The following is a 13,725-nucleotide window of genomic DNA, read 5'->3' as shown; positions in this document are numbered from 1 at the left end:
CTATTGTATTGTTGTTTTTTGTTTTCTTCTTCTACGTTGAAAGAATGAGAGGTGTAGGTTTGGTTTCCTAGTTCTTAAGAATGATACCGATCTGTATATGCATCTATACATGATATAATACCTTAAATATTTGTAATGTTAAAAGAACACGTTGATGTATATTATTTATATATAACATTGTAAGTAAATATAAGATGAGTAACATTTTTGTATCTCAACTGAATAGGGTGTCGAGAGAGATATCTATTAGAGTATATGAGAGAATGGTTTACTTTAAACCATGTGTGATTGTAATCTGGTCATAAATTACATTCCACTTATATGTGTGGAGCTAACCGGTTTACTCTGGTTTATGACCAGATTACAATCACACATGGTTTAAAGTAAACCATTCTCTCATATACTCTAATAATATCAAATAAAACAATTGTGAAAACCAAAATGGTAAGTACGTACGTACTATATATATCAACGACAAGTTAAGTAACTACCGACTAAAGTTTTTAACGAGACAAAACCCCCCACAATCCAACGACATTACAACTCCATATATCAATTCAACACCCATATATCATATATAGTCCCCAAATTCCCCTGTTGCCGCTTGTAAAATTTTTAATTCATTCAGCTTAAAGCTTTCGAAAATATTAGGTACTGTACAATTTCTACTGTTGTTGTCGTGACTCCAGCCGCCGCCTGTAAAATTTCTAGTTCATTCAGCTTAATGCTATCAAAAATATTACTATATATATTATATAGGTATTGTACTTTCTACTGTTGTTGTCGTGACTTCATGCATTCCACTGTAGCTTCCCGGTGTTGTCATGTTCCCTTCACATTTACTAAGCGGCTCGCTCGGTGTTTTTGGTACAGATGACGGGTTCTCTGGAGATCTCGCCAGAGTGACCCCTCCTCCGTTTAATCTCTTGTCCAAATCATATTACAAGATTGCAGATTTATACTGCATATCAAAAGAATCACAACACATTTAAGCAATGAGCCACTTCTCAGTAGATAAGAAGACTAGAATTACCAACTATCAAAATAATGCACTTTTTTTGAATATGTACCATAAATACATCATCCATCAAGAACGAACGGTAATGCGATATCGTCAATCAAACAAACCATATTATTTCAAAGAAATTAAAACCTGAGAAAAAAAATTGTCAGAATGTACATCACAAGTAGCAAGTGGAAACAAGAGCCAATACCGAATCTGTTCCAATAACAAAACTATGATGTGAAAATTATACTGCAGCAGGAGACAAAAAAATACATATACAAGAATACTAGTCTGCAACATTACGATACAAATTATACAGATCATGTTACAGTTTGCATTTACAAGTATAAATATGAGCAATCCTGCAGTCAAAATTGTGTGTAGCATCAATAAAAAACAGTACAAAATACAAAGAGCACAAAAAGATCTATCAAGAAAATTCAGACTCAAAGGCGAAAGAGGCCAATTTAAGGCCCAATATGTTGAATTCGATGGAATAAAGAAAAATCCCATGGATCAACGTTCTCGGTTGAGTTGGATGGAAAAAAGAAAAATTCCAGAGGAAAAGAGACTATTTTAGGCCCAAGAAAAAGAGACTATTTGAGGCCTAATATATCGTTTTCAGAAAACATAAATGGGCCAATTTTAAAATAGTCACGTTAAAAGTGGTCAATGAATGATCATCATCATCATCAAGAGTCGTCGGATGAGTAAAGTAAAGTAAGATCCGCCGAGCGTTACTTCAAATTTTGAAAACCCGACCGTTGGTCTCGTCGTCCTCTTCTTAATATACAAACAAAAAAACAATAACAAAAAAATATAAATTAAAAAGTAAAAACACAAAAACTCCATTATTAATTATTAAAGCCCTTTGAATAAAAACCAAACTAGTAGCGTCTCTGTAAATTCCCAAGGCTGAGAGAGAGGAGTGTACTCATGGAGTCATGAAGATTTTTGAGTTATTTATTTAAGATTTCCTCTTCCGTAAGAAGATCTGAACAAAAAAATCAAAACTTTAGGAGTTACCATGACGAGACGACGCCATGGCTGGCAACGACCTTTACACCCATTACAGGTTTCAGAGCAAAACCCATCAAACTTTTCAGCTTCTTTTTAGAAAGTTTCTTACTTTATTTGGATATCTTCCTGTATCTGTTTCAATTTCATCTTTTGCGACCCATAGAGCAGTGAATTTCATAGGTGTAGATAGTTTCTGAATCTTATTGATTAGCTAGTGTAAGCTGTGTGTGATTGGAACAATACTAATTTATGGGTCATCCGGATTCAAACTCTGATTCTCTTTAAAAATCTTGACTTTTGATTCATTCCGTAGCAGGTTCTCTTCTTTTAATTTTGGTTACTAAAATTGAGCTTTGTGCAGATTGTGGGAGCTGTTATTTTTAGTGTTCTGGTGGCAGCCTTTTATGTATTCCTCGGGTTTTTCGTTGGCAATCGAATAGCTATTATCGCGCTTCTTTCGGTTTTCTCCTTTGTGGTAAGAGTAGAATCAAGAAGTTGGATTTGTTTATTTGTATAATAGAATCTTGATGAACTCTGTGCTGATTTTATTGAGGATTCTTCCTTGTCAGGCGGTTTCGGTTATTGTTTTATTCGTTAGGTGTACTGCCATTGATCCTACGGATAAGACTAGTGCTAAGAGAAAGAGAAAAGCTAAATCCAAAGGAGTCTTGATGAAGCTGAGATTCAAGGTTGTTTTGAGTCAAGTTGTTGTGAGGTTTTTCAGGAGATTAGAGAGGAAGATCTTGAGGAATTTTCTCAGAAGAACCTATTTGGATCCATGGAAAAGCAGTGTGCAGCTGGAACCACTTCTTCCATTCCCACTTGTTATGAAAGATGATGATTCTGTTACACCAGACCCTAAAGAAGAAGATGATATCTCTTATTGTTCACTTTGTGATTTAGAGGTTTGCCTTTTTTTTGTGAACTAATATCACATTATCAACCACTTCTGTCATGAAAACGAGGACTTTTTAAGACGATTTTCTGCTTTTTTATATAGGTTAAACGCAGCAGTAAGCATTGCAGGACATGTAACCGGTGTGTTGAAGGGTTTGATCACCATTGCAGGGTAATATTTTTAGGGAATCTTAGTTTCTGACTTTCTGAAACTGCTGTTCTGTCTTGGATTACATAAGTTTTCTCTGTGTGTATTTGGTGTATTCAGTGGCTTAATAACTGCGTTGGGAAAAAGAATTACACGACGTTTATACTCATGATGGTTTTTGTCTTGCTCATGGTGAGTATTTCTCTCTCTATTAGACATAAACCTGAAAAGTTCTGGTTCATTGAAATAGTGATATTGACTGCTTTTACTGCAACAGCTAATTATAGAAGGTGGAACAGCCATTGCCGTATTTGTCAGATGTTTTGTGGACAAGAAAGGGATGGAAACGGACCTGAAGAGAAGGCTTTATGTAGAGTTCCCTAGATGGGCTATTGCTACAATATCTGTATAATTTCTCACACTTATGTTCTCTACGTTTTCTTTCTTCCTCATGAAATCTAATGCAGCTTCATCTTGCTTATGATTTTGTAATGTTTTGTTGCTCTTACAGGTTATATTGGTCTTGTTCACAACCTATGGCTCGGCTGCCATGGGGCAGCTTTTCCTCTTTCATGTAGTTCTCATAAGAAAGGTAAATCTTATAGTCTCCTAGACATGAAGCTCATCCATCAACAGAATTAATTTGACTTGACAAGTAATGCTCAAATATTTGCAGGGGATGAGAACATATGACTATATATTAGCGATGAGGGAGGAGAATCAATTTGCAGAAGTGGATCCTTTTGATGAATTAGACTCATCTTCAGATGAAAGCTCTGATTTTGATTCACCTGAAAGATCAAGACAGACGTTTATCTCCAAGTTTATGTGCAGGAAAGCGAATGAGGTGATTCTATATCTTTAACTCTTTGTCAAAAGGATTTGTTTTCTCTTTTGGTCTGAAGGATTCTTAAAGATTCTGTTTTGTTGTTAACAGACTCAGCAGAGACTATCCATAAAAATAGAAGGAGATGAACATTCACCTGCCACGCTGATCAACAAGAAACCGGGTTTTCATGTAAGCATAAACCCATGGAAACTGATAACTTTAAGCAGTGAAAAGGCTCTACAAGCAGCTGAGAAAGCAAAGGAAAGACTGAGAAAACCAAAACCAGTTACCGAGACTGAAAAAGATTCACTTAAGCCACTTCCATTAGAGACGAAATTTGGACTTTTGCTAGATCCAGACAATACTAACACCGTGTTAACACCATCAACAGCTGCAGCAGTAAAGCTTCAGGCTTCACCAGGAAGATTCTCAAGCCCAAGGAGAAGGTTTTCAGGCTCTTCATCTGTCACTGTGCCATCGCCGAAACAAAAGTACAGGAGTAACTTTGACTTGAAGCTAACTGAAGTCTCTAGGGAGCTTGAAAGTTACATCTCAAGACAGGTTTTATGTTCTGTGATAAAGCAAGATGGAAGTGAAGCATCACCAAGATAAAGAAAAGAAAAGAAACTGTTATTTTGGCTGTTGTTCATCAGTTCAATTACTTATTTTCTGGTTGTTTGTTCTCAGTCTCTGAGAAATATTTAAGATCTGATTAAACTTTTGCCTCCTCTTGTGACTTTACAGAGTATATATATAAAAATATGTTCATGAGATACCAGAATGTGGTTACTTTTATTAATATTTATTTAAGCAGCAAGACATCATACTCTACTAATAAATGAAACGAATGTGGTTACTTTTATTAATATTTATTTAAGCAGCAAGACATCATACTCTACTAATAAATGAAACGAATAGAATTCTAAATTACAAGTCCAAATGAAGCCAGTAGCCTGGCTTCTTCTGCTGTTGTGTTTAGTCCACATAATAAACTAGCAATCTCTGGATCCATCTCCTGCTTCAATTCTTCGAGAGTAATGGGTTGTTCACAAGGTTGCTGCTGTTCTTTAGTCAACTGTGGCGGCTTTGTAGATTGATTCATACGCATCAATGGAACATTGTCTTGTTCCTCGAGCTGTTGCTGAGAAGACAAGTTTTTGACCACATTGCCTTGTCGTTGAGTCTCCATAGGAACCACTGATAGATAATTGCTCTGATGATATGGCTGACAATATTGTGGTTCATCTCTGTCTTGTCCAATAATCTGTCGTTTCTGTTGCTCTGTTGAGAAGTGTTGTTGTTGACCACCCAATATATATTGTACTTGAAGCTCCATTGGAAGTTGTGAGGGATCTTTGTCTCCTTCTAAACCTTCAAAAATACTTATGAGATGGTTGTAATCGTATTCTTTGTCCTTGAAACTCTCAACGTTGTGATGATTTTGGTCATATGCTTGAGCCAGGTATGGACCAGAGGTTCCAATCGGCTGATGCTCCCCCATGGCTTGAGCCGATAGTGGAGGATGCATCTCTTGTCTACCAAACTGGTTAAGGTACTCAGCCATGTTTCCATAACCATAATGCTGATGCACAAGGTTGGGAGTCGTGGGTTTTGCACAAGGTTGATGCTGTTCTCGCACAAGGTTGCTGCTGCACAAGGTACCTCCATATCTTGGTTGAGAAGCCATAGAAGCCCCTGAAAGATCATTGTTCTGATAGTATAGCTGGCTATAGTTATGCTGCTCCTCTATGATTTGTTTCATCATAGCTGAAAACCCTTGCTGATATTGCTCCACTGGAAACTGTTGATGTTGAGTAGCCAATATGTACTTTTCTTGAAGCTCCATAGGAAGCTTTGAAGGATCGTATGGCTGAGCCGAGTATGCACCAGGATACTTAATCCATTGATGCGACCCAACGGCATGAGCCGAGTGTGAAGCATTAGCCTCTCTTCTCCCAATCTGGTTGTGGTACTCAGCCATGTTTCCATTACGATAAGGCTGATCATTCCCCTCCACTAGTCCAAGAATACGGTTTTGCTGATATGTTTCAAAAAGCTGGCCATAAGAACCAAAGTGGTTCTTGGGAGGAGCATCCAAGGGTTGAATATCTTCAGCAGCAGCAACATGATGAACATCATTGGAATTCTGATGATTCTCTGCTTCCCCAAGCGGTGGCTGTGGCTGTCCAATCACAAAAGGTTCGAGTCTTGGAGCATATACATATAGAGTCTCGTCTTTACCCGGTTTAAACTTGAGTATACACAGAACCACTTGCTGATCAGAGTCCTGTATGAATCGCTGATCGTCCAAAATATACTCGTGCATCACCCAACCTGTCTTAAGGGTATTGATCTTGAAGCTTATAAGCTGCGTAGTTCCGATCTTGACTCCATCTTTATATATATTCTTCACAGAACCAGACGTCTTCCACGTACCTGCCCCGGCGGCTCGGCTCTTGTTTTTCTTTGTCCTCGTAACGAAGTAAAACCACATGTTCTTTTTGGATCGAAAGTGCCTTACGTGCTGAAGAAGCCAGGGTTCTTTCTTGTATATATCCATCTCGTATATAAACCTAGAGCTTTCCCCTGCCTTTCTCCGGCGTAGATAACGATCGAGGAGCACCAAAACTGAGGGAACGAAGCGAGAACCAGGGATATGAGATCGTGGAGTCACCATCTTGATTCGACGCTGCTGGCTTTACGACTTCACGGTTGTTGTTGATCTGAGGATGAACCGTAGAGTCTTTGTGTGTATTGTGACTATCGTCCAAGTTTCTTTTTATATTCAGATCGTATCATATTCACATTCGTAAAAGGACATGTTTTAGAATTTAGATTTTGCATGTTATTTAAAAATTTACATATTTTACGTAAATAACAAATCTTAAACACGTTTTAGAGAATCTTCCGAACTCTAAATGGTGGTCTAAATCAAATAGAATTTGGAGCCATAACGGTTTTTTTTTTTTCACAAGTTACTTTGATCAAATGTATATAATACATGTGGAAATGTAAAATTTTATTTTTTTCAGTTTTGCTGTTTGAAAATTTTAAATCAAAGGAAAGTGCCATGTAATATTTTTTTCACATAAAAAAATATTGTATTACGTTAAAAATGCCATGTATTAATACTTAACATTAAAATCTGTGTATAACAATCTAGATAGGCTTGATTGACCTAAGCAACGTATCTGTCTTTGATTTGATTTAAAACTTTCAAATTTTAGTTATTGTTTTTAGGTTAAATAATAATAATTTATAATAATTTAAAGAATTTATCAAAAATGTAGACAATTTTGACTGAATAAAAAAAATAATTAGTAAATTTTGCATTTGAGAAGAATCGAGATTTGGTTTAGACTTGCATGACAATTCCTGCTCAAGTCAAAACCACTGCAATCTGTGTTTCATGCTCAAGTCAAGACCACTACAAATTAGACTATAGACTTGCATGAAAATTCATGCTCAAGTGAAGACCACTACAATTTAGAATATCTTCATATATGTTATATTGTGTCTGTCTTTTATAACTTTTTAAAATATAAATCTAAGATATTTTTGAAGAGAGAGAAGAGAAAGACACTAAAGACTTTTTTTAAGACATTTTTTATCCTACATAGTTTTAATTTTATTATTCCCTTCGTTTCAATTTAAGAATCATTCTAAGTTTTTTCACACTTATTAAGACCATTAAATGTATTTTATTACCCTTATTAATGTATTATACAAAAAAATTACTGGATACGTTAAGACAAATAAAATAAAACTGGAAATATTGTCAAACATCTGCACTGAAAATACAAAAAAACACTTATTTTGAGACAAAACTTGAAATCTAGAATGACACTTGAACCGGAAAGAGTATAATTTATTATTTAATGTATGAATGTAATTAAACACACTCTACCTCTATTATCAATAGAGATGCTTTTAGTTTCAAAACCAATTCAAACTTTTTTATTAGTAAGAAAAAACCTCGATTTTCATAGTTGAGATATATGTAGCTTTTAGTTCATAAAATATAGCTAAAAAAGTTACCAGGTTTTGTCAAGTTTCATGAGTTTCCAACTCAAAACAATAAATAATTTGATCAATATTTTTTGCCTTTTTGGTCCTATCATTTTCTGTTGGATGCTTAAGAGGTTTCCATCATAATTAGATATTGGATGTTCATTATCGTATCATAAGTTTGTGATACTCCTTAAAGTTTCACTTAATTATTATGAGATGTGTTTAGTATATCCATGTTTCACTTATAGATGTAGTAGTAGCAGCCATGTTTTTATTTTATTTTAAACAACTTATTAATTTTGGTGGGAAAATAATACAGTTTTGTAATTCGGCTCCATATACTGTATATAAAATATATTTATTGTTTTAATTTTTGTCAACGTTCCATATTTTGTATTTAGCTTAATAAAAAATAATATGAATATATATATATTCTTCTTGCGTGTAAATAACACAAAATCATAGGAAAAGTAGTATTGACCTAGAAGTATGAATAGACCAATATTTATACTTTGCGTCAACGTTGGCTTCTTCGTGGAATTTTGTGACCATCGTTGCGTCAAAGTTGGCTTCTCCATGGAACCATTCCAAAACTGAAATCGACAAATTATTGATAAATTTACAGACTTAGTTTTTGATTAGTTAAATAATTTATAAAGTCATGGAGGAGAAGTTCACGTTATGTGTCATGTAAATTTTATTAAGTCAAGCGTATTATTATACACATCACTTAAAGCTGCAAAAGTGATTACAAAATTTACATGTTGACCTTTTCTTTTCTTATTAATATTTTCCCACTTGAAAAAATCTGATGATGAGAGCTAGAGCTTGTTAATTAATTTAAGAACCAAAACATTCTCTAGCAGCTTTTGTTGTGACAACAATGGCGCAGAACCAACACCAACGTCCATTGACTTCCTCTCCTCGTTCTTATTCTTCAATGATCTCAAACCGCCGCAACGCTCTCCTCCTCCTTCTCCTTCTAGCTCTCGTCCTTCTCCTCGGTGTGTTCTTACCCTGGCCAGGGTCTCCTTTATTCTTGTTTCCAAACAGAGTCTCTTCTTCTTCTTGTCCTTCTTCTTTGTCTCCGCAAGCTAAATCCAAATGGCGTGACTATACCCTCGCTGAGGCTGCCAAGTTTGTAGCCAAGAACGGCACTGTGATCGTCTGCGCCGTGAGCTCACCGTTCTTGCCTTTTCTCAACAACTGGTTGATTAGTGTTTCAAGACAGAAGCATCAGGACAAAGTCCTCGTCATCGCTGAGGATTACGTTACTCTATACAAAGTCAACGAGAAGTGGCCTGGCCACGCCGTTCTTATTCCTCCAGCGCTTGATTCTAAAACTGCACACAATTTTGGTTCCCAGGTAAACTAACCTTTCATCTTTGATAGAGATGTCCTTAGCAGTTTTGAGTTCATGAGATATAGCCAAAAATGGCTTTGTTAATTTTTCATGGGCATCTAACTCAAAACCAGTCACTAATACGTATAATAGCCCATATTGATTACATATATTACTTTAGATCCCCACCACATTCTCCATTGAGCTCATATGTGTTGAGTAGTCCGTAGTGGATTGGATAAGGTTTAGGTTAATATATATAGAACCTTGTGGATGTAGTGGCAGCCAGTTTTTTTCTTTTTTTTTTTTGGGTAGAATCTTTTTTCGAGTTTTCTTATTAATTCGATGAAAACATTTCTTTAAACTAATTTATCTATCATATACGTTTAGGGTTTCTTCAACTTCACAGCTCGAAGGCCTCAACATCTATTACACATTTTGGAGCTAGGTTACAATGTTATGTACAATGACGTTGACATGGTTTGGTTGCAAGACCCGTTTCAGTATTTGGAGGGAAGCCACGATGCGTACTTCACTGATGACATGCCTGAAGTATGTGGTGACTTTACACATTTTTGGAAATCTTAATGTGTTTTAAAAAAATCTTATTTATGGGTTGATTTTGGTGCCAACAGATTAAACCTTTGAATCATTCACATGATTTACCAAGTCCGGATCAAAACGGAGAGACTTATGTATGTAGCTGCATGATTTACTTGCGTCCCACTAATGGTGCAAAGCTTCTAATGAAGAAATGGATTGAGGAACTTCAATCCCAAGCTTGGTCTGAGTCCATCCGTTTCAAAGCAAATGACCAGCCTGCTTTTAACTTAGCACTCAACAGAACAGCTCATCAGGTGTGTTTTATTATTTATCCACTCATAAATTTCTCTAATCTACTGCTTATGAATGTAAGATATTAAGGTTTATAACTTGTAATTCTGTTCATCAGGTGGATCTCTACTTGCTTTCTCAGGTAGCTTTCCCAACAGGAGGATTGTACTTCAGGAACGAGACATGGGTTAAAGAGACAAAGGGGAAACATGTCATAATCCATAATAACTACATTATCGGTTACGACAACAAGATGAAACGCTTCCAAGAATATGGTCTATGGCTAGTCGATGCTCATGCTCTTGAGTCTCCATTAGGGAAATTGTAGTAAATATCGAATGGCTAAAGAAAGATAGTTCCACTGAGTTATAATTCCTTACAATTTTTGGCTAAAGGTGTATGTATGAGTTTTACTGCTATATGACTAATTCAGTTTGACTTGAGTTTGTAAATCCAGCTGTAATGTTAGTAGAAACAGAGGAAAACAGGGGAAATACAGAGATAGTAAGCAAATGAGATTCGAGACTATAATTATTTACATGGAAACAAAGATACAAACGACAACATGTGAAGAACTACTTAAATACTAGTTGACTCATAATCGAACAAGCACATGACTCGCACAAATACAAAACTCTTTTTTTTGTTAATTGTTTCTCTGTCTCTACAAGACTACGACCATGAATCCAACATCGTGTAAACTGTATCTTCTTCGCCTTAAGGACCACCATACGATAGCATTTGACTTAGCTGCATTGTATAGACTTAGCTGATCTATCGTTTCATTACAAGTGGTTCGTTTTAATTAAATACAAGTATGATTAGTTTTTTTTGTCACTATCATACAACCATACTAATTATCTTTATTGCTAATGAAAGTCCACCAACACCAAAAGTCTAATATACGATTATTTTTATACAGAGAGCATTGATATCGTTGAGATTAATGAGAGAAGACTTTTTGAGTCTGCGAGACAAAAGAAACGTGAAAAGAGCATATCCTTACATTAGCTTTGAGATTTCAGATCCAACTTTTTTTTCTTCTTTCAAGTAGTATACGACGATGGAGGATTCTGAGGGAGTGTTAATGCCGTTGGTCCATGAACATCTTATGATGCCTTGGAATGATGTAAGGAAAGGCGATTGCTGTGGACTCTTGGAAGCTATTAGTGATGGTTATTATTGCAAAAGCTGCGATTACTTCGTACACAAGAAATGTGGAGATTCCTCTGATATATTTGACTATCCATCTCATTCTCACCGCAATTCCACTCTCAAGCTTGGAGTTAATGGACGTAGCTACTGCAGTTTATGTGGAAGGCGCATCTGTGATCTATTCTATGGTTGTGAACTTGTGAGTCCTGTGACTTCAACGTGGATCTATACTGTGCCAAGTACCCACCACCAAAGGTTATTGACATTTCAGAGAGGCATCCCCACAAGCTCACCATTATCGAGAGATCGATCGAGTTCCAATGCGGTGCTAGATGTCGGAAGACAGGTTATGGGTTTCCATACAAATGTTATAAATGTAATTTAGCCTTCCATATCGATTGCGTATGGCATACGTCAGAGCTAAAGCACCCTTTAGAGGTAAATCACTCTTACCACCCCTGGCACCCTCTTAAGCTCCACACAGGTCCACTACCGGACTACTCTGATGGAACATGTCGTCTTTGCGGTAAAAAGATTGATGATAAATTGTTTTATCATTGTTCTTCGTGTAACTTCACCTTGGATCTGCGCTGTGTTATAAATCCTCCACAACAATTTCTTCTCAATCTGAAAGTTCATGACCACCAACTCACCCTTCTCCCAAGACTCCGTTCTTTTACATGTAACGCTTGCGGTTTGAGTGGGGATCGAAGCCCTTACATATGTGTTCAATGTGACTTTATGATCCATCAAGACTGTCTTGACCTTCCACGACTCATTAACATAAATCGGCATGATCACCGCGTTTCTCGAACTTCTGTTCTTGGTGTTGTCAGTTCTGTTTGTGGAGTTTGTCGGAAGAAGGTTGATTGGACTTGTGGAGGGTTTTCTTGTCAAAGGTGTCCTCCCGGCTATGTTGTTCATTCGAAATGTGCTACTAGAAAAGATGTGTGGAATGGGAAAGAACTCGAAGGTGTACCTGAAGAAATACAAGATATAGAGCCATATGTGGTGATAGATGAAAACACAATACAACACTTCAGCCACAAAGAGCATTACTTAATACTCCACGTTAATGGTGTTCTTTGTGACGACAACAAGCGGTGCAGCGCATGCACACACCCCATCTGTCTCCAATCCTTCTACGGCTGTGTGGATTGTGACTTTTTTCTCCACCAAAACTGCGCTGGATTTCTTAGAATGAAATGGCATGTGCTACACAATGAACGTCTTACTCTACTTACTAACGAGGCTGATTACTTTTGGTGTGACGCTTGCCGTAGAATTTCCAATGGATTCAGATACCAGCATGGGGATAAGACATTCGATGTTCGGTGCGGTTCAATTTCTGAGCCATTTGTCCATCCAAGTCATTCTATTTATCCTCCTCATCCCTTATATTACACTCCTTCAAATGTAGTATTTTTTTGCAATGGCTGCAACAAGAAAGGTTATGATGTGCTAAGATGCATTGAAGATTATTGTAGATTTGCCTTATGCTTCAGTTGCGCCACTCTACCACCAGTGGTTAAGCATAGAGTTGACGATCATCCTCTCTCACTATGCTATGGAGAAAAGGCAAGTGGTAAACTCTGGTGTGACATTTGTGAAAAAGAAACCGATCCAAAGACATGGTTCTACACGTGTAAAGATCACCGGGCAAGTTTGCATACAAATTGTGTGCTCGGAGAATTTTCAGGGCTCTTGCCAAGAAGCACAATAAAGGTCAAGGAATTATATGAGGTGGTGCTCAATAATAGTATATCTCGTCCATTTTGCAGATCGTGTGAGTTGCATTGCATTTTTCCTATCATCTTAAAGAGACTTGGAACCTCAGATGAATATTTTTGTTCTACTGAATGCTTCTGGAAGAAAAGATAAGTGGCAAGTGTGGTGAAGATAGACCGTTAACCGTTAAAGCCCAAAATGAAGAAGAAGTCTAGCGAGTGGGGTTTTCTTTCAAAAATTTTTGGAACCATTTCTTTTAATTTACAAGTTCATTTCTATTATAAGTTGATTTCCATTTATCTAACTGTTTCCAGAGGATCTTGGTTGATGAGACCTTTGGCCTTGTCTAGTTGAGAGTCTAATTTTCAAAAAGAGAGAAGAGAAATGAGAAATGATATTGCTAGTAGATGAACATAAATAAATCAGCAAGACTTGACCCATTAGACCACCATTATTATCAGGAGGATTTAAGGAGGATCTTACCTAAATTAACATTTAAATTTAAATCAAAAACATTATTATTTGTAAGATACGTATGTTATATAAGAGATCTTGTGTGAGTTAAGAGACGCCTACGTGGCATTTTTTTTTTTTTTTTTTTTGTAATCAACATATTTTTATTAGCTAGATAAATATATGATAGAAAAAAAATATTATTCTATTTTTAGGCTAAAGGATTTTCTGGATTTGACCCGGTCAGGCTCAGGTCGGCTCGAAAAATTCTTAAAAAATATATATTTTTGATTTTTTAATAT

The 13,725-nt window shown here is 36.3% G+C and overlaps 4 protein-coding genes and 1 pseudogene across 4 annotated transcripts; 3 read left to right on the top strand and 2 right to left on the bottom strand.

Annotated features, from left to right (window-relative positions):
* Positions 1 to 1,902: 1,902 nt before the first annotated feature.
* On the top strand, positions 1,903 to 4,675 carry LOC17881359 (protein S-acyltransferase 18). Its single transcript, XM_006286431.2, has 9 exons — positions 1,903 to 2,081; positions 2,388 to 2,501; positions 2,596 to 2,931; positions 3,027 to 3,095; positions 3,192 to 3,263; positions 3,349 to 3,477; positions 3,583 to 3,663; positions 3,748 to 3,918; positions 4,009 to 4,675. The coding sequence occupies exons 1-9, from the start codon at positions 2,034 to 2,036 to the stop codon at positions 4,510 to 4,512; spliced, it is 1,524 nt and encodes a 507-aa protein (XP_006286493.1). The 5' UTR covers positions 1,903 to 2,033; the 3' UTR covers positions 4,513 to 4,675.
* Positions 4,676 to 4,822: 147 nt separating this feature from the next.
* Positions 4,823 to 5,464, bottom strand: LOC17883093. The gene is made up of 2 exons (XM_006286653.1): positions 5,371 to 5,464; positions 4,823 to 5,271 (listed from the first exon to the last, which is right to left on the bottom strand). Exons 1-2 carry the CDS (start codon positions 5,462 to 5,464, stop codon positions 4,823 to 4,825), a joined length of 543 nt encoding a protein of 180 aa, XP_006286715.1.
* Positions 5,465 to 5,633: 169 nt separating this feature from the next.
* LOC17884517 (NAC domain-containing protein 74) lies at positions 5,634 to 6,577 on the bottom strand. Its single transcript, XM_006289975.2, has 2 exons — positions 5,730 to 6,577; positions 5,634 to 5,646 (listed from the first exon to the last, which is right to left on the bottom strand). The coding sequence occupies exons 1-2, from the start codon at positions 6,575 to 6,577 to the stop codon at positions 5,634 to 5,636; spliced, it is 861 nt and encodes a 286-aa protein (XP_006290037.2).
* A 2,217-nt stretch (positions 6,578 to 8,794) lies between these two features.
* On the top strand, positions 8,795 to 10,539 carry LOC17882107 (UDP-D-xylose:L-fucose alpha-1,3-D-xylosyltransferase). Its single transcript, XM_006287966.2, has 4 exons — positions 8,795 to 9,277; positions 9,644 to 9,805; positions 9,889 to 10,110; positions 10,206 to 10,539. Exons 1-4 carry the CDS (start codon positions 8,795 to 8,797, stop codon positions 10,413 to 10,415), a joined length of 1,077 nt encoding a protein of 358 aa, XP_006288028.1. The 3' UTR covers positions 10,416 to 10,539.
* Positions 10,540 to 11,150: 611 nt separating this feature from the next.
* On the top strand, positions 11,151 to 13,212 carry LOC17883997 (annotated as a pseudogene).
* The last annotated feature ends 513 nt before the right edge of the window (positions 13,213 to 13,725 follow it).

The sequence above is a fragment of the Capsella rubella genome, unplaced genomic scaffold (assembly GCF_000375325.1).
Source record: "Capsella rubella cultivar Monte Gargano unplaced genomic scaffold, Caprub1_0 scaffold_6, whole genome shotgun sequence".
NCBI classification, from domain to species: domain Eukaryota; kingdom Viridiplantae; phylum Streptophyta; class Magnoliopsida; order Brassicales; family Brassicaceae; genus Capsella; species Capsella rubella.
The sequence above is the reverse complement of the archived record's forward strand: the minus strand, read 5'-3'. Positions and strand labels throughout refer to the sequence as shown.